General features: G+C 26.6%; 5 protein-coding genes across 7 annotated transcripts; 2 read left to right on the forward strand and 3 right to left on the reverse strand.

The window, feature by feature from the left end:
- Positions 1–246: 246 nt before the first annotated feature.
- OCT59_023569 (uncharacterized protein) lies at positions 247–2,846 on the reverse strand (the record flags this gene model as incomplete). 3 transcript variants are annotated; one of them, XM_066134798.1, is made up of 8 exons in its annotated part: positions 247–491; positions 569–627; positions 693–702; positions 780–827; positions 967–1,223; positions 1,470–1,633; positions 1,781–2,455; positions 2,523–2,846. In XM_066134798.1, 8 exons carry the CDS (start codon positions 2,844–2,846, stop codon positions 247–249), a joined length of 1,782 nt encoding a protein of 593 aa, XP_065990884.1. The 3 variants fall into 3 exon arrangements, with proteins under 3 accessions (XP_065990884.1, XP_065990885.1, XP_065990883.1); XM_066134799.1 differs by lacking the exons at positions 247–491; positions 569–627; positions 693–702; positions 780–827 and having other exon boundaries at positions 830–1,223; XM_066134797.1 differs by lacking the exons at positions 247–491; positions 569–627; positions 693–702; positions 780–827; positions 967–1,223 and having other exon boundaries at positions 1,466–1,633.
- A 2,441-nt stretch (positions 2,847–5,287) lies between these two features.
- Positions 5,288–5,684, forward strand: OCT59_023570 (uncharacterized protein; the record flags this gene model as incomplete). The annotated part of the gene is made up of 2 exons (XM_066134800.1): positions 5,288–5,488; positions 5,616–5,684. The coding sequence occupies 2 exons, from the start codon at positions 5,288–5,290 to the stop codon at positions 5,682–5,684; spliced, it is 270 nt and encodes an 89-aa protein (XP_065990886.1).
- A 1,015-nt stretch (positions 5,685–6,699) lies between these two features.
- On the forward strand, positions 6,700–7,190 carry OCT59_023571 (uncharacterized protein; the record flags this gene model as incomplete). The annotated part of the gene is made up of 4 exons (XM_066134801.1): positions 6,700–6,776; positions 6,848–6,944; positions 7,030–7,085; positions 7,178–7,190. The coding sequence occupies 4 exons, from the start codon at positions 6,700–6,702 to the stop codon at positions 7,188–7,190; spliced, it is 243 nt and encodes an 80-aa protein (XP_065990887.1).
- Positions 7,191–7,698: 508 nt separating this feature from the next.
- OCT59_023572 (uncharacterized protein) lies at positions 7,699–8,976 on the reverse strand (the record flags this gene model as incomplete). The annotated part of the gene is made up of 2 exons (XM_025329213.2): positions 7,699–7,884; positions 7,957–8,976. 2 exons carry the CDS (start codon positions 8,974–8,976, stop codon positions 7,699–7,701), a joined length of 1,206 nt encoding a protein of 401 aa, XP_025187862.1.
- A 5,725-nt stretch (positions 8,977–14,701) lies between these two features.
- OCT59_023573 (uncharacterized protein) lies at positions 14,702–16,395 on the reverse strand (the record flags this gene model as incomplete). The annotated part of the gene is made up of 3 exons (XM_066134802.1): positions 14,702–14,746; positions 14,827–15,130; positions 15,194–16,395. The coding sequence occupies 3 exons, from the start codon at positions 16,393–16,395 to the stop codon at positions 14,702–14,704; spliced, it is 1,551 nt and encodes a 516-aa protein (XP_065990888.1).
- Positions 16,396–18,280: the final 1,885 nt, after the last annotated feature.

The raw sequence follows: 18,280 nt of genomic DNA on the forward strand, positions 1-18,280 counted from the left end.
ATAGAATTTCTATAGTAAAATGCGGCGCAATTTTATTATATGAACGATGTAGATCATTAGATTGTAATGCATAATTCGGATTAATTTGTCATACAACAGTTTAAATAAATGAATGTAATGTGATTTTAGGATCTTCAATAAGCCACCCGAGCTAAAAAAATTTATTATTTTTTATTATTCAAAAAGTTTTATATGGAGGAAAGACAGATTTCATAACATATAGTCTAATAGTGAGTGTTATTATATTTATGCTGGATTTGTCTTTTGACGTTTACTAGCCCTATTAGTGCTACTCTCGCTACTATTACTATTGTTTACGACGCCATTTGTTTCTATTAGTGCACGTTCTGACGCTTCTTTTTTGAAACTTTTACTATACCTTCCGATCCAACCTTTGATAGTTTTTATTGTTGGTATTTCTTCCGAAACAAGTTCACCTTCTGTAACCAAATTTTCTAGACTCGCATGCATAGCTTCAGGTGAATAACGATCTGCAGGTCCGCTAAAAAATAACCTTGCAAATATTGAACAACCTTTTTTGATATACGCTTTCCTCCACCCTTATTACCAAGTTGTAGATTCTCTTTCAAAGCCCATCCTGCATCAAAAGGAAACTCTGGGTCGGCACTATTATTAGAATATGTTATTAGCCTAAGTCTTTGGAGATTTTTCGCACGTGAATAAATTTTTACCCTATGTGTTCTTGTGACGAAACATATGTGCATATTTAGTTTTATGTATAGAAAATAGAACAAAGGTATGTTACAAATAATAATTACCCCCAATATCTGATTCATTATTATTAGTAATTGGGTTTCTTGTCCAATCTTTAGTTTCGGGTTTTTATAACAGGTGATTGATTGTGGATAGTAATTAGTTTTATTATAAGGTAATACAAAATTTTACATTTGACATTTTTTTCTCTATTATAATTATCTTTTATTAAAACAATTATTCTAATACTACCTTTTTTTTCATCGGGAATTGGCATCACCCAAGAACTTTTTGGTATAGTTGGATCAGAAATTGTGGGAGACGGTCTATAGCTAGCACCACAAAAACTAGCAACTTGTGCGGGTGAAAATTCAGTCCATGTACCAATATTAGGAAGGGGACGTGCTCGAATATACCCTGCAAATTGTCCTGTTACTGGCCAGTTCCATTCAAACCATTTTGATATACCAGGGATAGTTTTAGTTCTTTTTTCATTTTGTTTTTTATTACTGATGTAAATAGCCAAAATTTATAATATCGCAAAAAATAAACTTGCATTAATGAATGTCATATGATATGAATATTCTAAATCTTTTTTTTTTATTTTCGCGTCGTATTAATTTTTTGATTTTTATTATTTTCACGTCATGTTAATTTTTTTGATTTATTATTTTCGTATTACTATAAATTTTTACTCCCAATTTTGATTTATATTTGTGTTAATAATAAATACAATTTTGATAACAAGTGTTTACCCTGATGTATCATTTTCTACTGCTATTTGCCCTGATAATTGATCCCGATTTGGTTCTATATGTGCTACTGATGTTCCACTTAGATCTTGAAGTGCCGTTTCAATATTGGTTCCATCAACAAGATCACATCCAACTCTAACATATCTCTTGGATGCATGCGCAATCTATAAATTGTGAATAAAAGTATTGGTTAATAAAATGCTAAAAATATCTAATTATATATATGATATGGCAAATTTACTTGCCGTTGCATGATGGGAATCGACCGTCGTTTTCGCTTCCCCTGGCTCAAGAAAAATCCAACCACGTACTTCCACATTGTACCAGCAATACCAATGACTAATAATCGCCATCAACTCTGAATTGTGATAATGCCCTCCATTATCCGATATTATTTTTATCCAACGGGGTTTAGGATTTATTGTTTCAAACACTGCTTCAAAGCAAGATGCTGTGAACCATGCATCTTGCTTTGTGTCAGAACTCCAATGATCATAAGCTTGAATATCCAAATCTTCATCGATTTTTCGAAATACAAGGGTAGTGTGAAGTGTCCAACCACGCTTACCAAAAAATTCACTTTTTGTTTCTCTAGATGTTTTAGGTAAAATTCGCATTTTATAATCAACAATAATAACAGCTCCTTCATTATCTAATTCAACTAATGTAGAATTAAATTGAGCGTTGAGGTATTTTTTACGAGTTTGATGGGCTAGATAACATTTCAATTGTTCTTGATATTCTTGGAGTTTAGTATGATGAGAAATATCAAGCTGATATCTTAGATCTTCAAATATAGTAAAAAATGTATCACATTCCTGACATCGTGAAAAATGTTGTTGTTTGCATTCTCCAAATGCAAATAATAAACAATGATTAATACAATCCACATGATCTGTTGTGCCATCTTCGTTCATGACTAATTCTTTTTCATAATCTCGCTTTAGATGACGACGTAAAAGCTCTAATTTGTGAATCAAAATACCCTATATAAGAAATATAATTATAATTAATCACAAGTTTTATAATAAAAGAAGTTATTATTTGACTTACCCGTAATATTTTATCAGAAAAATTCATATTAACTAATTCAATCAAATTCTCTATTGGTTGATATCCATAGTCATTGCATGTTAGACATAAACCTTCTAAATCTTCTCGGTATTTAAACCGGCCATTTTGCAAACGAGCCATAAAAGAAGTACGCTTCATTCCATCAGGATAGGTAGTGGAAAATTTTTCCCAAAGTGCATTTTTCTGATTTTTTAGATAAAGAACTGGCAATTGTGTTTTTGCATCCACCTTATATGAGCTCATATTAACATTTTCTTTGTCTGCAAAAAATAATTCAAATTGTTTTTCTTTAACCTCAGACATTTTTGAGCGTGTAATATTTGGTTTTTTTAGTGCAACACATCCTGGTCCATTAATTCTAGAAAATTTTCGTGCTGCATTAATTGAATTAGGTGAAACCTAAAAAATATATGTTTTTTAACTATAACTGACACATTTATTATACAAAAAACTACATGAAAAATATACAATTTTTTTTACCTCTAGCTCATCCTTGTATATAAAGCTTTCTCCAATTATTGACAATATGCGTACATTGCAGAAACTTTTAAAATCGAAATCATATCGTGACCATGTCAAAATTTTATCGTAGGGATTATAACCAAGACTTAGTCACGATATGATTTCACATTGCCACGATAAGTTTAACATAATCGTATGTATAAAGTTACTGCATATTAAGGAAATCGGCACCTGATTTAATCGGGTCGTACAAAAATAGTATTGAAATCATAAAATACAAATTAAAGTTATAGTTAATGCATATTTAAGTTATAATAAATATATGTTTAAGTTATATTAAACAAATATTAAAGTTGTAGTGAAGTTATAATTTATTTATTTTAAATATGTTGTAAAGTGTTCTATAAACTTTATTAAAATTGTAGTAAAGTTATTGTTAATTTATTTTTAATAAGTTGTAAAGTGTTCAATAAACTTTATTAAAGAAATATTAAAGTATTCTATTCTAAATCTAATCTTACTCAAATCTATTATTATTCTAATCTATAAATATTAATATAAATTATTCTACAAGTGTAAAATGTCTTATTAATTCTATGTATAATATTCATTTTTTTTAAAGAAGGTTTGAAATTGTTCGAAACTTGGGATTCCTGCAGAAGCTATTTCCCTACTAAATATATAAATTAATTAAAGTTGTTAAAACGTTTTTAAAAGAAAGTTTTTGAAAGTGTTTCGAAAACATACTTGATACTTCCTGGCTCCAGGGTTCTTGGAGCCAGTGTTTACAAAATTGTTAGTTAACGTTTCATGGTCATTCGATCATTCGAGGAACTCTTTCCACCGATCATTCAGTCCAAAAATTTTCAGGCTGATAAAAATGGCGGAAGGTCCAAAAGTCATAAAAAAAAAATTTTTTAGCATCGGACAAACATTACTAACTGTTTATATATTCCTTTAGGTTCTTTTTGATACTAGTTTGAGAGGGAGTTATTATGTCACAAAAATATTTTTTTGGCTTGCAAAGTTTCGATTCTAAAAAAAATAGGTACTTGCTCAAAAAGTTCCAGAGCTTCACTGTTACGGTGTTACCATAAAACCTTTGTTGGCTAGTAATTTGAACAAGATGCTGAAAACATTAGACAAGAGTGACAAGACGGTACTTCTTCTTTACTTTAGTTCTTAGCTCTTTGGACTCAGTTTCTTGGGAATATTTTGACTTTCGTCATCCTTTTGTGGCGCAGCAAAAAAATTTGAACTCGTGATGGGATGACCAAAATGGAAAGTTTTTGATTCTGAATCATGATTTGCTCATTTTTGTCGAAGTCACGTTTAATTATGTAAAAAATTTTTCTGACGCTAAATCTTAATGACATTTGAGGTTCTTTCAAACAGGCGGGATGCTTTGAAGTACAACTAGTCGTTCTTGCTTTTGCTTTATATAGGGGGATGAGGTTACGGAACTAAGAGAAGTTCACAATGTTATAACTTTTAAATATAGGTACAAAAATTTAGTTACCTAAACATACAGAGGGGTGAACGAAGTTTAGCCAGGTGGTGTTCACGAATATGGTTGTTAGGGGGAACTGCTGGAATAATCAGATGAACTAGATTGTAGTCAACCGGTGGAATAAGGTTTAGTTAGGGGCTGGTTCAAACTTATAGTTGAGTTTAGATTAGTTTTAGTATTAGTTATAGATAGTCGAGAAATTTAACCGCGGGAATTATAAAACAGGGGTCAAGTTTGGTTTTGGACACTTTATGTTATTTGTGCGTATGATATGGTTCCGCGTTGCGTGGTTCCATTTTCACTAAGGAAAAAAAGTTAACGCTTCATTGCATAAAAACGAAAAAAATAAAACGATTTCGAAGCTTATACCTTTGAAATGAGTACGGCCTTTAAAATGTTCTCTTTAACTTACAAAAAAAAAACGAAAATGTTCAAAACATTTCGTTAAAAAAAACCCCCTGAAAGAAAAAAAATTCAAAGTTAATCTTAGTCCATTTCAAAATGAATTGAAATGGAGTCCTGGACCTAAAAAATAAAAAATAAAAATGTTAGCAAATGTTTGTTAAAAAATTAAAGAAAAAATTTGATATTATACTTCAAAGCTGGACCTAAAAAGGAAACATTGTAAAACGTTTCGTTAAAATTCCATCCCACCGAATTCCCACGCATCCAAAGATCATTCTAAGAAAAAGAAATAAAAAGAGAATTTAGTAGTTGTTTAAAAGACGAAATAAAGAAATTAAAAAGACATTGCAAAACTCAGCGAAATACTATGTCCAAAGAGCCGAGGAGCCACCTAAAAAAGAAGAGGAAACGTGGAGCAAAGGGGAAGACAAAAGAGAGAGAAAGGGAAGAACGAGAAGTAGAGAAATTAAAGTACGAGGAGGGGAAAGGGAGAAACGAGAAGAGAAGGGGAAAAGAGGAGGGAAAGGGAAGAACGAGAAGGGGAAAGGAGAGAATGAGAAGGGGTAAGGTATTATGTAATATAATTAATTTACAAACTGTAATTTATTATTAAGAAGGTTTAAAAGGGTTTTTTGACGTACTGTAACCCATTGAAGGTATAATTATTAATTTATAATTTATTGAAATTATAAAAGGAAATGCTGGAAGAACGAGAAGGAGGGAAGGGGAAGAAAGAGAAGGAGGAAAGGGATAATATAGCTTAAATTGAATTTAACTTTAGCTTTTGAATATATCGATATAATTTAAAATTTACCTTTTGATTTAATATAGTTTAAATTTTAACTTTCGATTTACACTAAAATACACTAAAATGTAATATAAGTATATAAGTTTCGAATATAATTTAAAATTTAACAATTTAACTTTCGATTGAAGAAAAAAAATACAATTTGTTCGAAATTATCACTTATATAGGTTATATTGTTGACCATTCTTAGTAAGCTAATACGCAATTGTGTTTCGTTACTTGTAGATCAGAGATAAAAATATATCTGTTGAAAAGGGTATCGCCATATTAATATTGATAATTTTTCTCATTCCATTCCCACACAATATCGATATAGTTATTTATAACCAAATATGGTTTGCTATAGAAGTATATAAAAGTTTAAGTCTATATGTAAGTCTAATACTAAACAATTAAGTTGATACAATCAAATTTATTAATCAGTTTCGCCAGATTGGTACAATCAAATTTATTATTTAAAGAGAAATAATTTCGCTTTTTTTCATAATCTCTATATTAAAATACAATACGTTGTATTAGTATATTTATTATTATTTTTTTTTTTTAAAAAAAACAGTAACGCGTTTTTATTTATGAACAAATCAAAAGAAATAGTTACATAAAAATTAAAACACCTAGAAAGAAGCAGACAAGACCTACTTCCCTCTATAACTGAGTTCATTCTAGTCTAAAAAACTATAATAAATCTAAAAAACTGATAATTGTTATTTTTAAATCTATCTACTGTTATAGACGTTACTAATCTAAAATATTTTAAAATTTTTTTATATATTTTTTTGAATATTATCCTACGTTTTCTCTAATTTTCTCATCTTTTCAAAAAAATAAAACACGCAGATATAGAAAAAAAATTTTAGCTCTCATATTCTAAAAATCTAAAAAATAAAAAGAAACAAAATAAAACAAAAACAAAATTGAAATTAATATAAGTATTAAGAAACAAAATCCCTAAATCTGCGCCCTTGATAGAAATGTATCCAAAAACCGGCCGAAATTCCATAGTCGTCCGTGATATTCTTCAACCAAATCTGAACGCAAAACCAAAGACGTTAATCTTAAAAATTGTTCTTTCATTAAGGATAAATTTGTTTATTTCTAGACGAAATCATTCACTGTCAGATTCTTCTTCTCTTCGTCCCTGTGTCATCACAACACGGTTTTGTTTTCGTTGAATTTATCTTTTCCTTCACTTATCGTCACTTTTTTTGAAATAAAGGTTTCTTTATCTTTCATTTTAACTAATCTTTTACTGAATTTGTTATTCAAATCATCCAATTCTTCGTGTACTTCTTTATTTCTAGGTATCGTCGATAAAGGAGCTGTTGGTGCGTCCACAAATTTTTCACCCTCAGATGTTGTATGTATAGGCGCACTAAATTTAGTTGTTTTGATCCTTTTCCTACAAACTCCTTTCTTACCAATCAATTCATCTTGACTTTTCAATTTTAGACCATCCCCATAGCTTCTTCCATTGTGGATTTATAGATTACCTTCATTATATCGTTTTCATTGTTGAAATATATCAAAATATATCTAATATTTTATTATTTTTATATGTTTTATATAGCAAATATTCCTATTATGATATAACAGATAATACGCTTTTCACAATTATTAGTATTAGAAAAGTATAATTTATTAGTAAAAATTTTTACTAATATATAATCGGCTTTTTATTAAAATGAATTTTATTACACAACTTTATTTAATAAATAAATGTGACAAAAAATAAAGAAATAAAGAAATCGGTAAATAATATTTAATGCATCGAAAAAGTATATTAGATTGATTGTTTCGGCTAATTTTCGATGATATTTCCTATCTATTTAAGACCACGTCACGACTTCGAAAAGACTACGAAAAAGCCTGTCGTCGATGGTTCCACGAGATAGTCCGACACCACGATAGTCACGTGTCTGATACTAAATCGTCGGGATTTATTGGCGATCACTTAACTGCATGGTAACAAATCATGGGTTTCTGCAATGTATTTTGCCATCTGTTCCATTAGGATTTACATTATAACTATCACGAAAGCAATTCCAAAATACATCAGCTGGAGAAGGTATAGTTATATTCAGAAATCCTCCCACATATAAATTAGCAATTGTTTCACGATCTTTTTCAGGATTAGTCGCATTTGTCCAAAATTCAACCTATAATATAACACTTTTTATATTAGTTATTGACTTACCATTCACATATATATTTATTATTTTTAAACTTACATTAGAAATTTCTTTCTCGCGTGGAGTAATATTTGTGCATCCTGCAGCACGAAACATTGCACGCCATCCTCGCAATTCACGTTCATGAAACTCATGACTTGAATTATATATTTTGCCAATATGAGTAAATAGTTCAATTATATTACTTTTTTGCTGTGCCCAATTCTGAAACACTTGATGCCATTCTTCAACTGACCCACTAGCTACTTTTTTTAAATGAAATTTAAACAAATGTTCCATAATTGTTTTATCATGCCAATCTGCTAGCGTGCATTCATTAGGCATAGATACTTGTAATAAAAGAACTGCTTGCCCTAATTTTTGTAAAGTTATAGTATGATTCATCGCAAATAATGTATCACCTGAGATTGATTTTAGAATTCCAGTTTTACGCCATACAGCATTAGGTGAAATGTCTTTATATACAGCAATAATTTGACTATTCTGATAAATTGTAATTGAGAATGAATTTTGATCTACACATTGAAAAAAGACTGATTGCTTTCCTTTATACTTGTAAAATAAAGATGCTGAATAATTATGACCAATTACTTTTGTATTTGACCGAATTTTACCAAGACAGCCAACAAATATGGATATATTTTCTGTCTCAATAATAAAAGGACGAAATATAATTCCTTCTAATAGCTTTTGAACTGTATCCAGCTGTTCTAAACCTAAATAAGATAGTCCAGCATATTTCGTTTTGGTACCAAAAACAGATTGGTAAACAGAAGTAATGGCCTTTGAAGCACTTTCAACAACGCCACTACTTTGCCCTTTCCCTTCACAAATATAACCTGGTTGCAAAGGACTGTGAACATGACGAACTATACGAATAATAAAAGGCTGTCTATTGAGTTGCAACATAATTTCAAGTCCTAGTCGTAAAGGAATAGGATAAAACGCGTTTTCGTCTGAAAAAATCCACCAGTCGCGTGAATATGGACCATAATGAAGTTCTGACACAATAGCACCAGTTGCAACAAGTTTTCCTGGAGTTATATGTGTATTTATCATTGTCAATTTATTGGGGAAACGGAGATTTCAAACGGTATTTTTATTATTAATTAACATAACGCCGCAATTTACTATTAAATGTCTATCAATCACATGTGGATCGGCAATTAATATGTTTTATTTAATATTTTTTTACTACAAGATTACTAACATAAATTTTAATTTTTTTATAATTTTAGGTTTAGACCCACTACTACAGAAAATTCAATAACAGGTGGGTATTTTTGATTATTAATTATTAACATTAGTATTTTTTATTCTTTTAATATTATTACCAATTTACTAATTTAAATTATATTTTATATATACTTTTTTACGATTTTAGGTTTGGCCCTATAGTTTCATGTCAGGATGGATGAACAGATCAGCTACTGCAGCAAATTTAATAACAGATAGGGTGTTTTTTGATTATTATTAATTATTAAATATTAACATTTTTTTTATTTTTTTAAAATTATTATTCTTACCAATTTATTAAATTATATTAAATCTATTTTTTTTATAGTTTGGTTCGGTCTTATAACTTTATTTTAAGATGTGCAAATGGATCAGCTACTGTAATGTTTTAATTGATTATTAATTAATATTTTCTGTTTATTTTTTCATTATCTGTTATTACTAATATATTAATATAACATTTTTATTAATTTTATAGTATACTTTTTTAATTTAATCGCATAAATCATTCTGTAAATATTTTTTTTAGTAAACAAATTCTAATAAATAAATTTCATGAATAAATTTAATTTTTTCTTTAATAAATCTAATAAATAAACAAATGTTTTAATGTTTTAGTAAATACTGTTAATAAATATAGCCAAAACTTTCATATTAAAATGTCAACCTAATAGAACAGGCGCAGATGAATCACGCGCTGAATCGAATAACGGTTACACAAACATTTTTTTTTTATTTATAGATATAATAAAAAATATATATATATAAAAAATGATTCAAAAATACGAAATCGAAATCTATAATTGTTTACGTTATTTTAAATAAGTACAAGAACAAAAAATCGATATTTATTTACATTGTACAAAAACCGTTCCTCTAAGAAAATTCTTTGTTAAAAAAACATCATTATATATGTACCATATTAAGTAAATTGAACGTTTAGTTACACGAAAAAAATAAACTTTCTAATTGCGTAAATCAATGTCGGTCTAATTATCCCGCCATCTTGCATATTTATTCATTCTAACCTTGTTTTGGTTTCAGCCGTTGTACCTCACATGTTAGGATTTGATCATTTTAATTTTTGCTGTTGCATATGTTGATCACTTAAATCGAGGAAACAAAAAATCCAATATATATATTTATTATATACTGTCACGTGATAAACACACTATAGCTAAAATTGCGTTTACAATAAAAAATATCAGTTTTTGATTTATTCGCTTATTATCAAATCGCGTGATGTAAAAATGATCAGATGAATATAAGATGGAATTATAGTCTCCAAATTTCTTCAGTATAATTTTCTGGTGCATGTTGATAATGCAATTTTAACGCTGATTCTTAAAGTTTTCAACGGTAATTATTATTTTAAAATTTTATTGACATATATTACATGAAAAATCTATATACAGTACTTAATAAACAATCAAATTTTAAACGTAAAAAAATCTTAATTTAGGTGTAACCTTACAAATTCCTCAATTTTTTTTTTACCATGATTTAAATCTAAAATTTCAAAATAAAACCTTATATGTAAAAAACATAAAATGTAAAGGGGATTAGGTTTAAATTACTTCTAGATTAACACCCAAGTAGGATTTTAAGGCGATTTTTTACTTTAAAAGGCAAAAATTTTGGTTGATCATTTCATTTCAGTCAGATTTTCACCAAAATTTTCTATTCCGTTTTTGAAAATCATCCACATGCATAGTTGCCATGGATACAAAAAAAATTGCCTTTTTCGTAAAAAACTCTCAGTTTAATCTTAAATATTAGTACAGTACTGTACATGTACATGTACAAGTACAAGAGCAAGAACATGAACATGTACATGTACATGTACAGAGAAAGTGAACATTCACTATGGAAACTTTTTGCGCTGAGTTTAACTGTGCTGCTCAAAAAGAATGTTAACTTGACAGATCATGAAATAGTATGTTGATCATTTTTTATTAAAATGTGAAAATTTTTTTTTTTTAATTAAAAATGTCAAAAACTTGATTAAAAAACAAAAAAAAATTAAATTTTTTAATTAAAAAAGTCAGACTTGACGTTTTTTGTTATTAAAAATCAAAAAAAAAATGATTTTATTAATCAAAAATGTCAGACTTGACGTTTTTTGTTATTAAAATCAAAAAAAATGATTTTTTTTTAATTAAAAACGTCAGACTTGACGTTTTTTGTTATTAAAAATCAAAAAAAAAATATATTTTTTAATTAAAAACGTCAGACTTGACGTTTTTTGTTATTAAAAATCAAAAAAAATATTTTTTTTAATTATAAACGTCAGACTTGACGTTTTTTGTTATTAAAAATCAAAAAAAAATATTTTTTTTAATTATAAACGTCAGACTTGACGTTTTTTGTTATTAAAAATAAAAAAAAATATATTTTTTAATTAAAAACGTCAGACTTGACGTTTTTTGTTATTAAAAATCAAAAAAAATATTTTTTTTAATTAAAAACGTCAGACTTGACGTTTTTTGTTATTAAAAATCAAAAAAAAGTGATTTTTTTAATTAAAAACGTCAGACTTGACGTTTTTTGTTATTAAAAATCAAAAAAAGTGATTTTTTTAATTAAAAACGTCAGACTTGACGTTTTTTGTTATTAAAAATCAAAAAAAAGTGATTTTTTTAATTAAAAACGTCAGACTTGACGTTTTTTGTTATTAAAAATCAAAAAAAGTGATTTTTTTAATTAAAAACGTCAGACTTGACGTTTTTTGTTATTAAAAATCAAAAAAAAGTGATTTTTTTAATTAAAAACGTCAGACTTGACGTTTTTTGTTATTAAAAATCAAAAAAAAGTGATTTTTTTAATTAAAAACGTCAGACTTGACGTTTTTTGTTATTAAAAATCAAAAAAAAGTGATTTTTTTAATTAAAAACGTCAGACTTGACGTTTTTTGTTATTAAAAATCAAAAAAAAGTGATTTTTTTAATTAAAAACGTCAGACTTGACGTTTTTTGTTATTAAAAATCAAAAAAAATATTTTTTTTAATTAAAAACGTCAGACTTGACGTTTTTTGTTATTAAAAATCAAAAAAAAAGTGATTTTTTTAATTAAAAACGTCAGACTTGACGTTTTTTGTTATTAAAAATCAAAAAAAAAATATTTTTTTAATTAAAAACGTCAGACTTGACGTTTTTTGTTATTAAAAATCAAAAAAAAATATTTTTTAATTAAAAACGTCAGACTTGACGTTTTTGTTATTAAAAATTAAAAAAAAAATGATTTTTTTTTAATTATATTAGTGTACTTTTGGATATAATGGGTGAGTTTATTTTAAAAGCATACTAATACTATTAATAAATTAATAAAAGATTTTTTTATAACAATAGATTGTGTTTAGTGAGATTTATGAAAAAATTTTATGAAATTTTTTTTAATAAGAATAGCTTTGTATAAAAAATTTTCTAGAATTTTTTTTAATAACGATATATCAGCATAGTAGTAATAGTACAATAGGGTTAACTATACAATAAATAGATGTAATAAATTTTTTGGAATTTTTTTTTAATAACAGTAAATTGGTATCATATAATAGATGATATAATAAATTTTTTTTGGAATTCTTCCTTAATAACAATATATTGGTATAGCACAATAGATAGATATAATAAAAATTTTCTGTGATTTATTTTTTAATTACAATAGATTGGTAACTTATTAACGGAAGTTAATAATTTTTTTACAGTTCACAGTAACACTAATATTACTTTTTTTTTTAATCGCAGCGCATTTGCAGTTTTATTAAAGTAGAAAAATAAAAGAATATGTATACATAGTATGATTCTAAAAGCTACTCTAATATAATTAAACTACAAACCACTCGTCATACGTATAGTACCCCACGTGTGCACTGTCGAGTGATCGTTAGACTCAGTAGGTAGACAACATTTTTAATGCGTTATCTTAGCCAGACGGCCCTATCTTCAACATAGTAACACTAATATTACTAATAAGTAATGGTAATAAAAGATTTTAGTTACATTTAATAAGGTTAATAAAAAAATTTTTTGAGATATAATAGAATGGTATAGTACAATAGATAGATATAATAAAATTTTCTGGGATCTATTTTAATAATAACAGATTGGTATAATACAATGTATAGATATAAAAAAATATTTCTGAATTTTTTTTTTAATAATAGATTGATATGAATATATTTTCTGGGATTTTTTTTTAGCAATAAGTCATTATATCAGTATAAAATTTTCTGGATTTTTTTTAATAACAATAGATCAGTATGATATAATGGATAGAAATAAAAAATTTTAAGGATTTTTTTTTAATAATAATACTAGATTGGTATAGTACAATAGTTACTAGATATAAAATTTTCTGGGATTATTTTAATAACAATAGATAGGTATAGTACAATGGACTAATTTAATAAATTTTTTTGTGATTTTTTTTAATAACAATAGATTGGTAATAGACAACTGATTATTAATTTGTTCAATTAATAATTGTTTTTTAGTAAGATTTTTTCCAGTAATACTACTACTAATAGGTATTAATAGTTAGTTTAATGAGTTAATAAAAGATTTTTTATAAATAGATTATATTTAATGACATATAAAAAAAATTTTGGGAGATTTTTTTTAATAACAATAGATCAATACAAAAAATTTACTGAGACTTTTTTTAATAACAATAGATTGGTATAGTACAATGAATAGATATAAAAAAATTTTAACTTTTTTTTTAATAATAGATTGATATAAATATATTTTCTGAATTTTTTTTTAACAATAGAGTCAATAAATCAATATAAAAAATTTTTTTGATAACAACAGATCAGTACTATATTATAATGGAGAGATATAAAAAATTTTTTAGATTTTTTATTAATATAATAGATCAGTTTCTGGAATTTTTTTATGACAAATTAGTATAGTACAATATATAAAATTTTCTGGGATTTATTTAAATAACAATAGATATGATAAAATTTTTGGTGATTTTTTTTTTAGTAGCAATAGATTGGTAATAGACAATTATTACTGTGACCAAAACTGATCTGATTTACCAATTCATTATCAGTTCAGTTTTTAATGTTTTCACAACATTTTTTATTGTCTATTACCAATCTATTGTTACTAAAAAAAATAATCACCAAAAATTTATCATACCTATTGTTATTAAAATAAATCTCAGAAAATTTTTTTATTAACCTTATTAAATGTAATCTATTGTTATAAAAATCTTTCATTTATATTACTTACTAGTAATATTAGTGTTACTGTGAACTATAAAAAAATCTTACTAAAAAACAATTATTAACAAGTTAATTGTCTACTATCAACATATTGTTATTAAAAAAAAATCCCAGAAAATTTTTTTATACCAAACTATTACTAAAAAGAAATCTCATTAAATTTTTTATAAATCTCACTAAACACAATCTATTGTTATAAAAAAATCTTTTATTAATTTATTAGTAGTATTAGTATAAAACTCACTCACTATATCCAAAAGTACACTAGTTCGTTTATATAAATTAATATCTGAAATTATAATAAAAATTTAAATTTAATTTTTTAATAGCCAAGGTGATTCTCTTTTCGCAGTCTTAATCTAAAGGAAAGGGTAAAACATCTGTTTCAATTTTAGGTTATCAAACAATTGTACTGAATAATAAAAGAAATTAAAAATACCTCAATTGGATTTAAGAATGCAAATTTCAAATTAATTTCTGAATCCTTTTTTCTACTTTTACAAATACAACCTTTTTGATTACAATTTATATCAAGAGATTTTATTTTAATCTGATTAATTTTTTGTTTTAGAAATTTAGGGCCACAATTTTCTCCCATAGAATATAAACTTATAAATTTTGGTCTCTGCCGTTTTAGTGGATTAAATTTAATAGAATTAATAAGATTTCTTATCTTATTATTATTTTTAATGGGTAATATTCCATAATCATCAGAATTGGGGTAAGATGAAATAATGAGAATACTAAAAGTAAAATCAGGTAAATTGACATAATGATTTTTTTCTAAACAATAAGAAAATGCATACAATCCAATTTTTCCATTTTTTTGATCATTAAAAAAATGATGATTAATGACAAGAGAATTATTTGAAGAATTCAATTTGCTTAGTACAGGGATTCCAAAACAAAGAACTGATGAATCATCATCCAAATCTAATGATTTAATTATGGTTTGATGACCTGTTGCTTTAAAATATTCATTTTGAACTTTTAATTGAATATTAAATTCTGAATGATTAAGTTCAAAATTTAAATCATAACCAATAATCATCCAATTAATTCTCAATTTATATTTACGTTTTTTAAATTTTTTTTGAATACAATGGATTACAAGACTTGGGTCTTCACTTTGTGGCCAAATGACTTGACAATTAAAAATAGCTTTTTCCTTTTTGTCAATTACTGTTGCAAAGATACTACAATCAGCATCTTTATTTTGTATAATTTTTAAAATATTTTCTGGTATATTTAATCTAAATACTCTTGGTTTTGCATATTCAACTAAAGAATAATCATGATATTCAGTATTAGTATAAAGTATTTTTTTTCCAATTGATAATAAGACCCGTTTACGCAAATTTTCGGGTAAAGGTTGAAAAATACTAATTGGATTCTTAAATTTTATGCAACTCCAATATCTGAAATCATTCAAAGATCCAGCCCAAACTTCTTCATCAAAATTATTAACATTAAGCTGTTGCCCTCCAATTAATTTAAAACATTCACGTTTAGAATTATTAATATTATTGTTTAAATTTTCAGTAGTACTTTCTATTTTGATATTAGAAGCTAAACCTATATTAAATTTTTTTGAATTTTCTTCAGAACAATGCCTTAAAATATTTGATCTCTTAAAATAAGCTTTTCCGCCAAATGTAATTTCTGTTGGAATGAACTGACCATATTCCTCAATGATTTTCTTAAAATTTCTAGGGTCTTTGGATTCTATGGCGTCTTTTACTTCTTTAATAAATTCTATATCTGGTTGTAATCTAAATTTTAAAGTTGCTTTACCATATTCACTTATGGTACAAGTTAAATTAGCGTCACAGTTAGTTTTTTTAATATTAAATCTTCCAAATGACGTGCTTAACTTTACAAAATCTTTTGTGTCAATGTCCGCAGCTAAAAGTAAATCATTTTTCATGATTTGATCTTCTTCCGAATCAATTTCAATCGTACTGTATTTGCAACCATCAACAATTTCAGTCATTTTACAATCTTCCATTATTGTAAATGCTTTCTTATTAGCCTTTTCTAATGTTGAAGCAATCCCATATTCTAATTTATGTTTATCTTTCAAAAATTTCCAATCAGGTTCGGATTTTAAATATAAGATTTTGTCCTTTTATTTATGATTTTTTCTAAAGTTACTCCTTCTTCGTCTTCTTTTGCTATTTCAGCTAAAATATTGTTATTGTTAATTTGACCGACTTTATTTGTGAACGAAAATGTATCATTCATTTTAACTTTGCTATTTTGTTCAAGTTTTTTACGAATATTTGATAACTTTTCTCTAAGATTTAAACTGACTAATACACGTTTTGATTGCGGATCATCTATTTGAACTATACATGTTGCCGAAATATTTCGGCTATTTCGCCCACGTGACAAACTCTTCAAAGCAAGATCATCTGATTTCATAGATTTGGCTGAAATTAGGCTTCAAATAGGTTAATCTGGGTCTGAAGAACCTATGAAAGAACTTTTGAGGAATTTCGACCAACTTACATAATTTCGGCAGGGCTCTGGAATTTCGGACAACATATATTTAATATATGGCCAAAACTTTAAAGTCCGATTCGAAATTATTGCAGATTATGCCGAAATTTTCTGAAGTCTGCCAAAAGTTGCTGCAGATCTGGCCCAAATTATCTGAGGTTTAAAAAATTTTATTGATATATCTACAAGTAGCTATATTTTGGTGCCGAAATGCGGCCGAAATTGAAAAAAAGTTTCGGCAACATGTATAATTTGAACTGTTATATCAATATCATCTTGCACGTCAGCATTCACGTCCATTTGAAATTTCTCGAACCAATTTTGGCTATGATCAAGGCTATTAATTGGTATAATATATTAATAATATATTGAATAAATAAAATCAATTTTTTTTTTCAAAGAAAAAAATAATTGTTGAAAACGAAAACTTTTTTTCCTTGTATTTATATATATATATTTCTTATTTTCCGATCTTTTGAAATACGTTTCAAATTTTTTTTACCAATTTTTTTTTTATTATTTTACAATGACTCTATAATCTATATTAGTATATTTTTCTTACCAAATTTGGATTTTGGCAGATTTTTTTTTTTTTTTTTTTTTTTGGTAAACGCAATTTTGGCAGATTTTAAATTTTCGGGAATTATTATGGTGTAATTGTGGAACAAGTAAACAATTAAAACATCATCATGGGTTCATGGTTCCCTCGAAATCGGATGGTTCCTTCGAAATTCTGGTTATCATGCTTCCTTCTAATTGAATGGCTCCCTCGAAATTGGATGGTTCCTTCGAAATTTTGATCGTCATCATGGGTATGGTTCCCTCGAAATTCTGATTGTCATGGCTATTGGTTCCCTTAATATTTCTTAATATTTCTTAATATTTTGATAGTCATTGCTATGGTTCCCTCGAAATTTTGATCTGGTTCCCTTAAAATTCTGATCGTCATGTGATAGTCATTGTTATGGTTCCCTCAAAATTTTGATCTGGTTCCCTTAAAATTCTGATCGTCATGGTTATGATCCCTTGTATTCGGATCGTCATGGTTACAGTTCCCTCGAAATTCTTATAGTCACGGATTATAATTCTCTTGAAATTCTAATCTTCATGGTTATGGTTCCTGGTCGTCATAGTTACCTCTAATTGGATGGTTCTCTCGAAATGCAAACTATTATATAAGAACGTACCGAAAACTTATGATTTTGTGTAACATGCATAATAATAATAATAATAATGTACAGGTGACCGATATTTTTACTAACTATAATTGTAATGTAAATATATTCAAGTAATATTACAGAAACGTTTGGTTCGGGATTCTGATCGTCATAGTTCCCTTGAAATTGGATGGTTCCTTTGAAAATGTAAATTATTGATAATGACAAATATGT

Source organism: Rhizophagus irregularis, chromosome 4, assembly GCF_026210795.1.
Source record: "Rhizophagus irregularis chromosome 4, complete sequence".
In the NCBI taxonomy this organism is placed as follows: Eukaryota; Fungi; Glomeromycota; class Glomeromycetes; order Glomerales; family Glomeraceae; genus Rhizophagus; species Rhizophagus irregularis.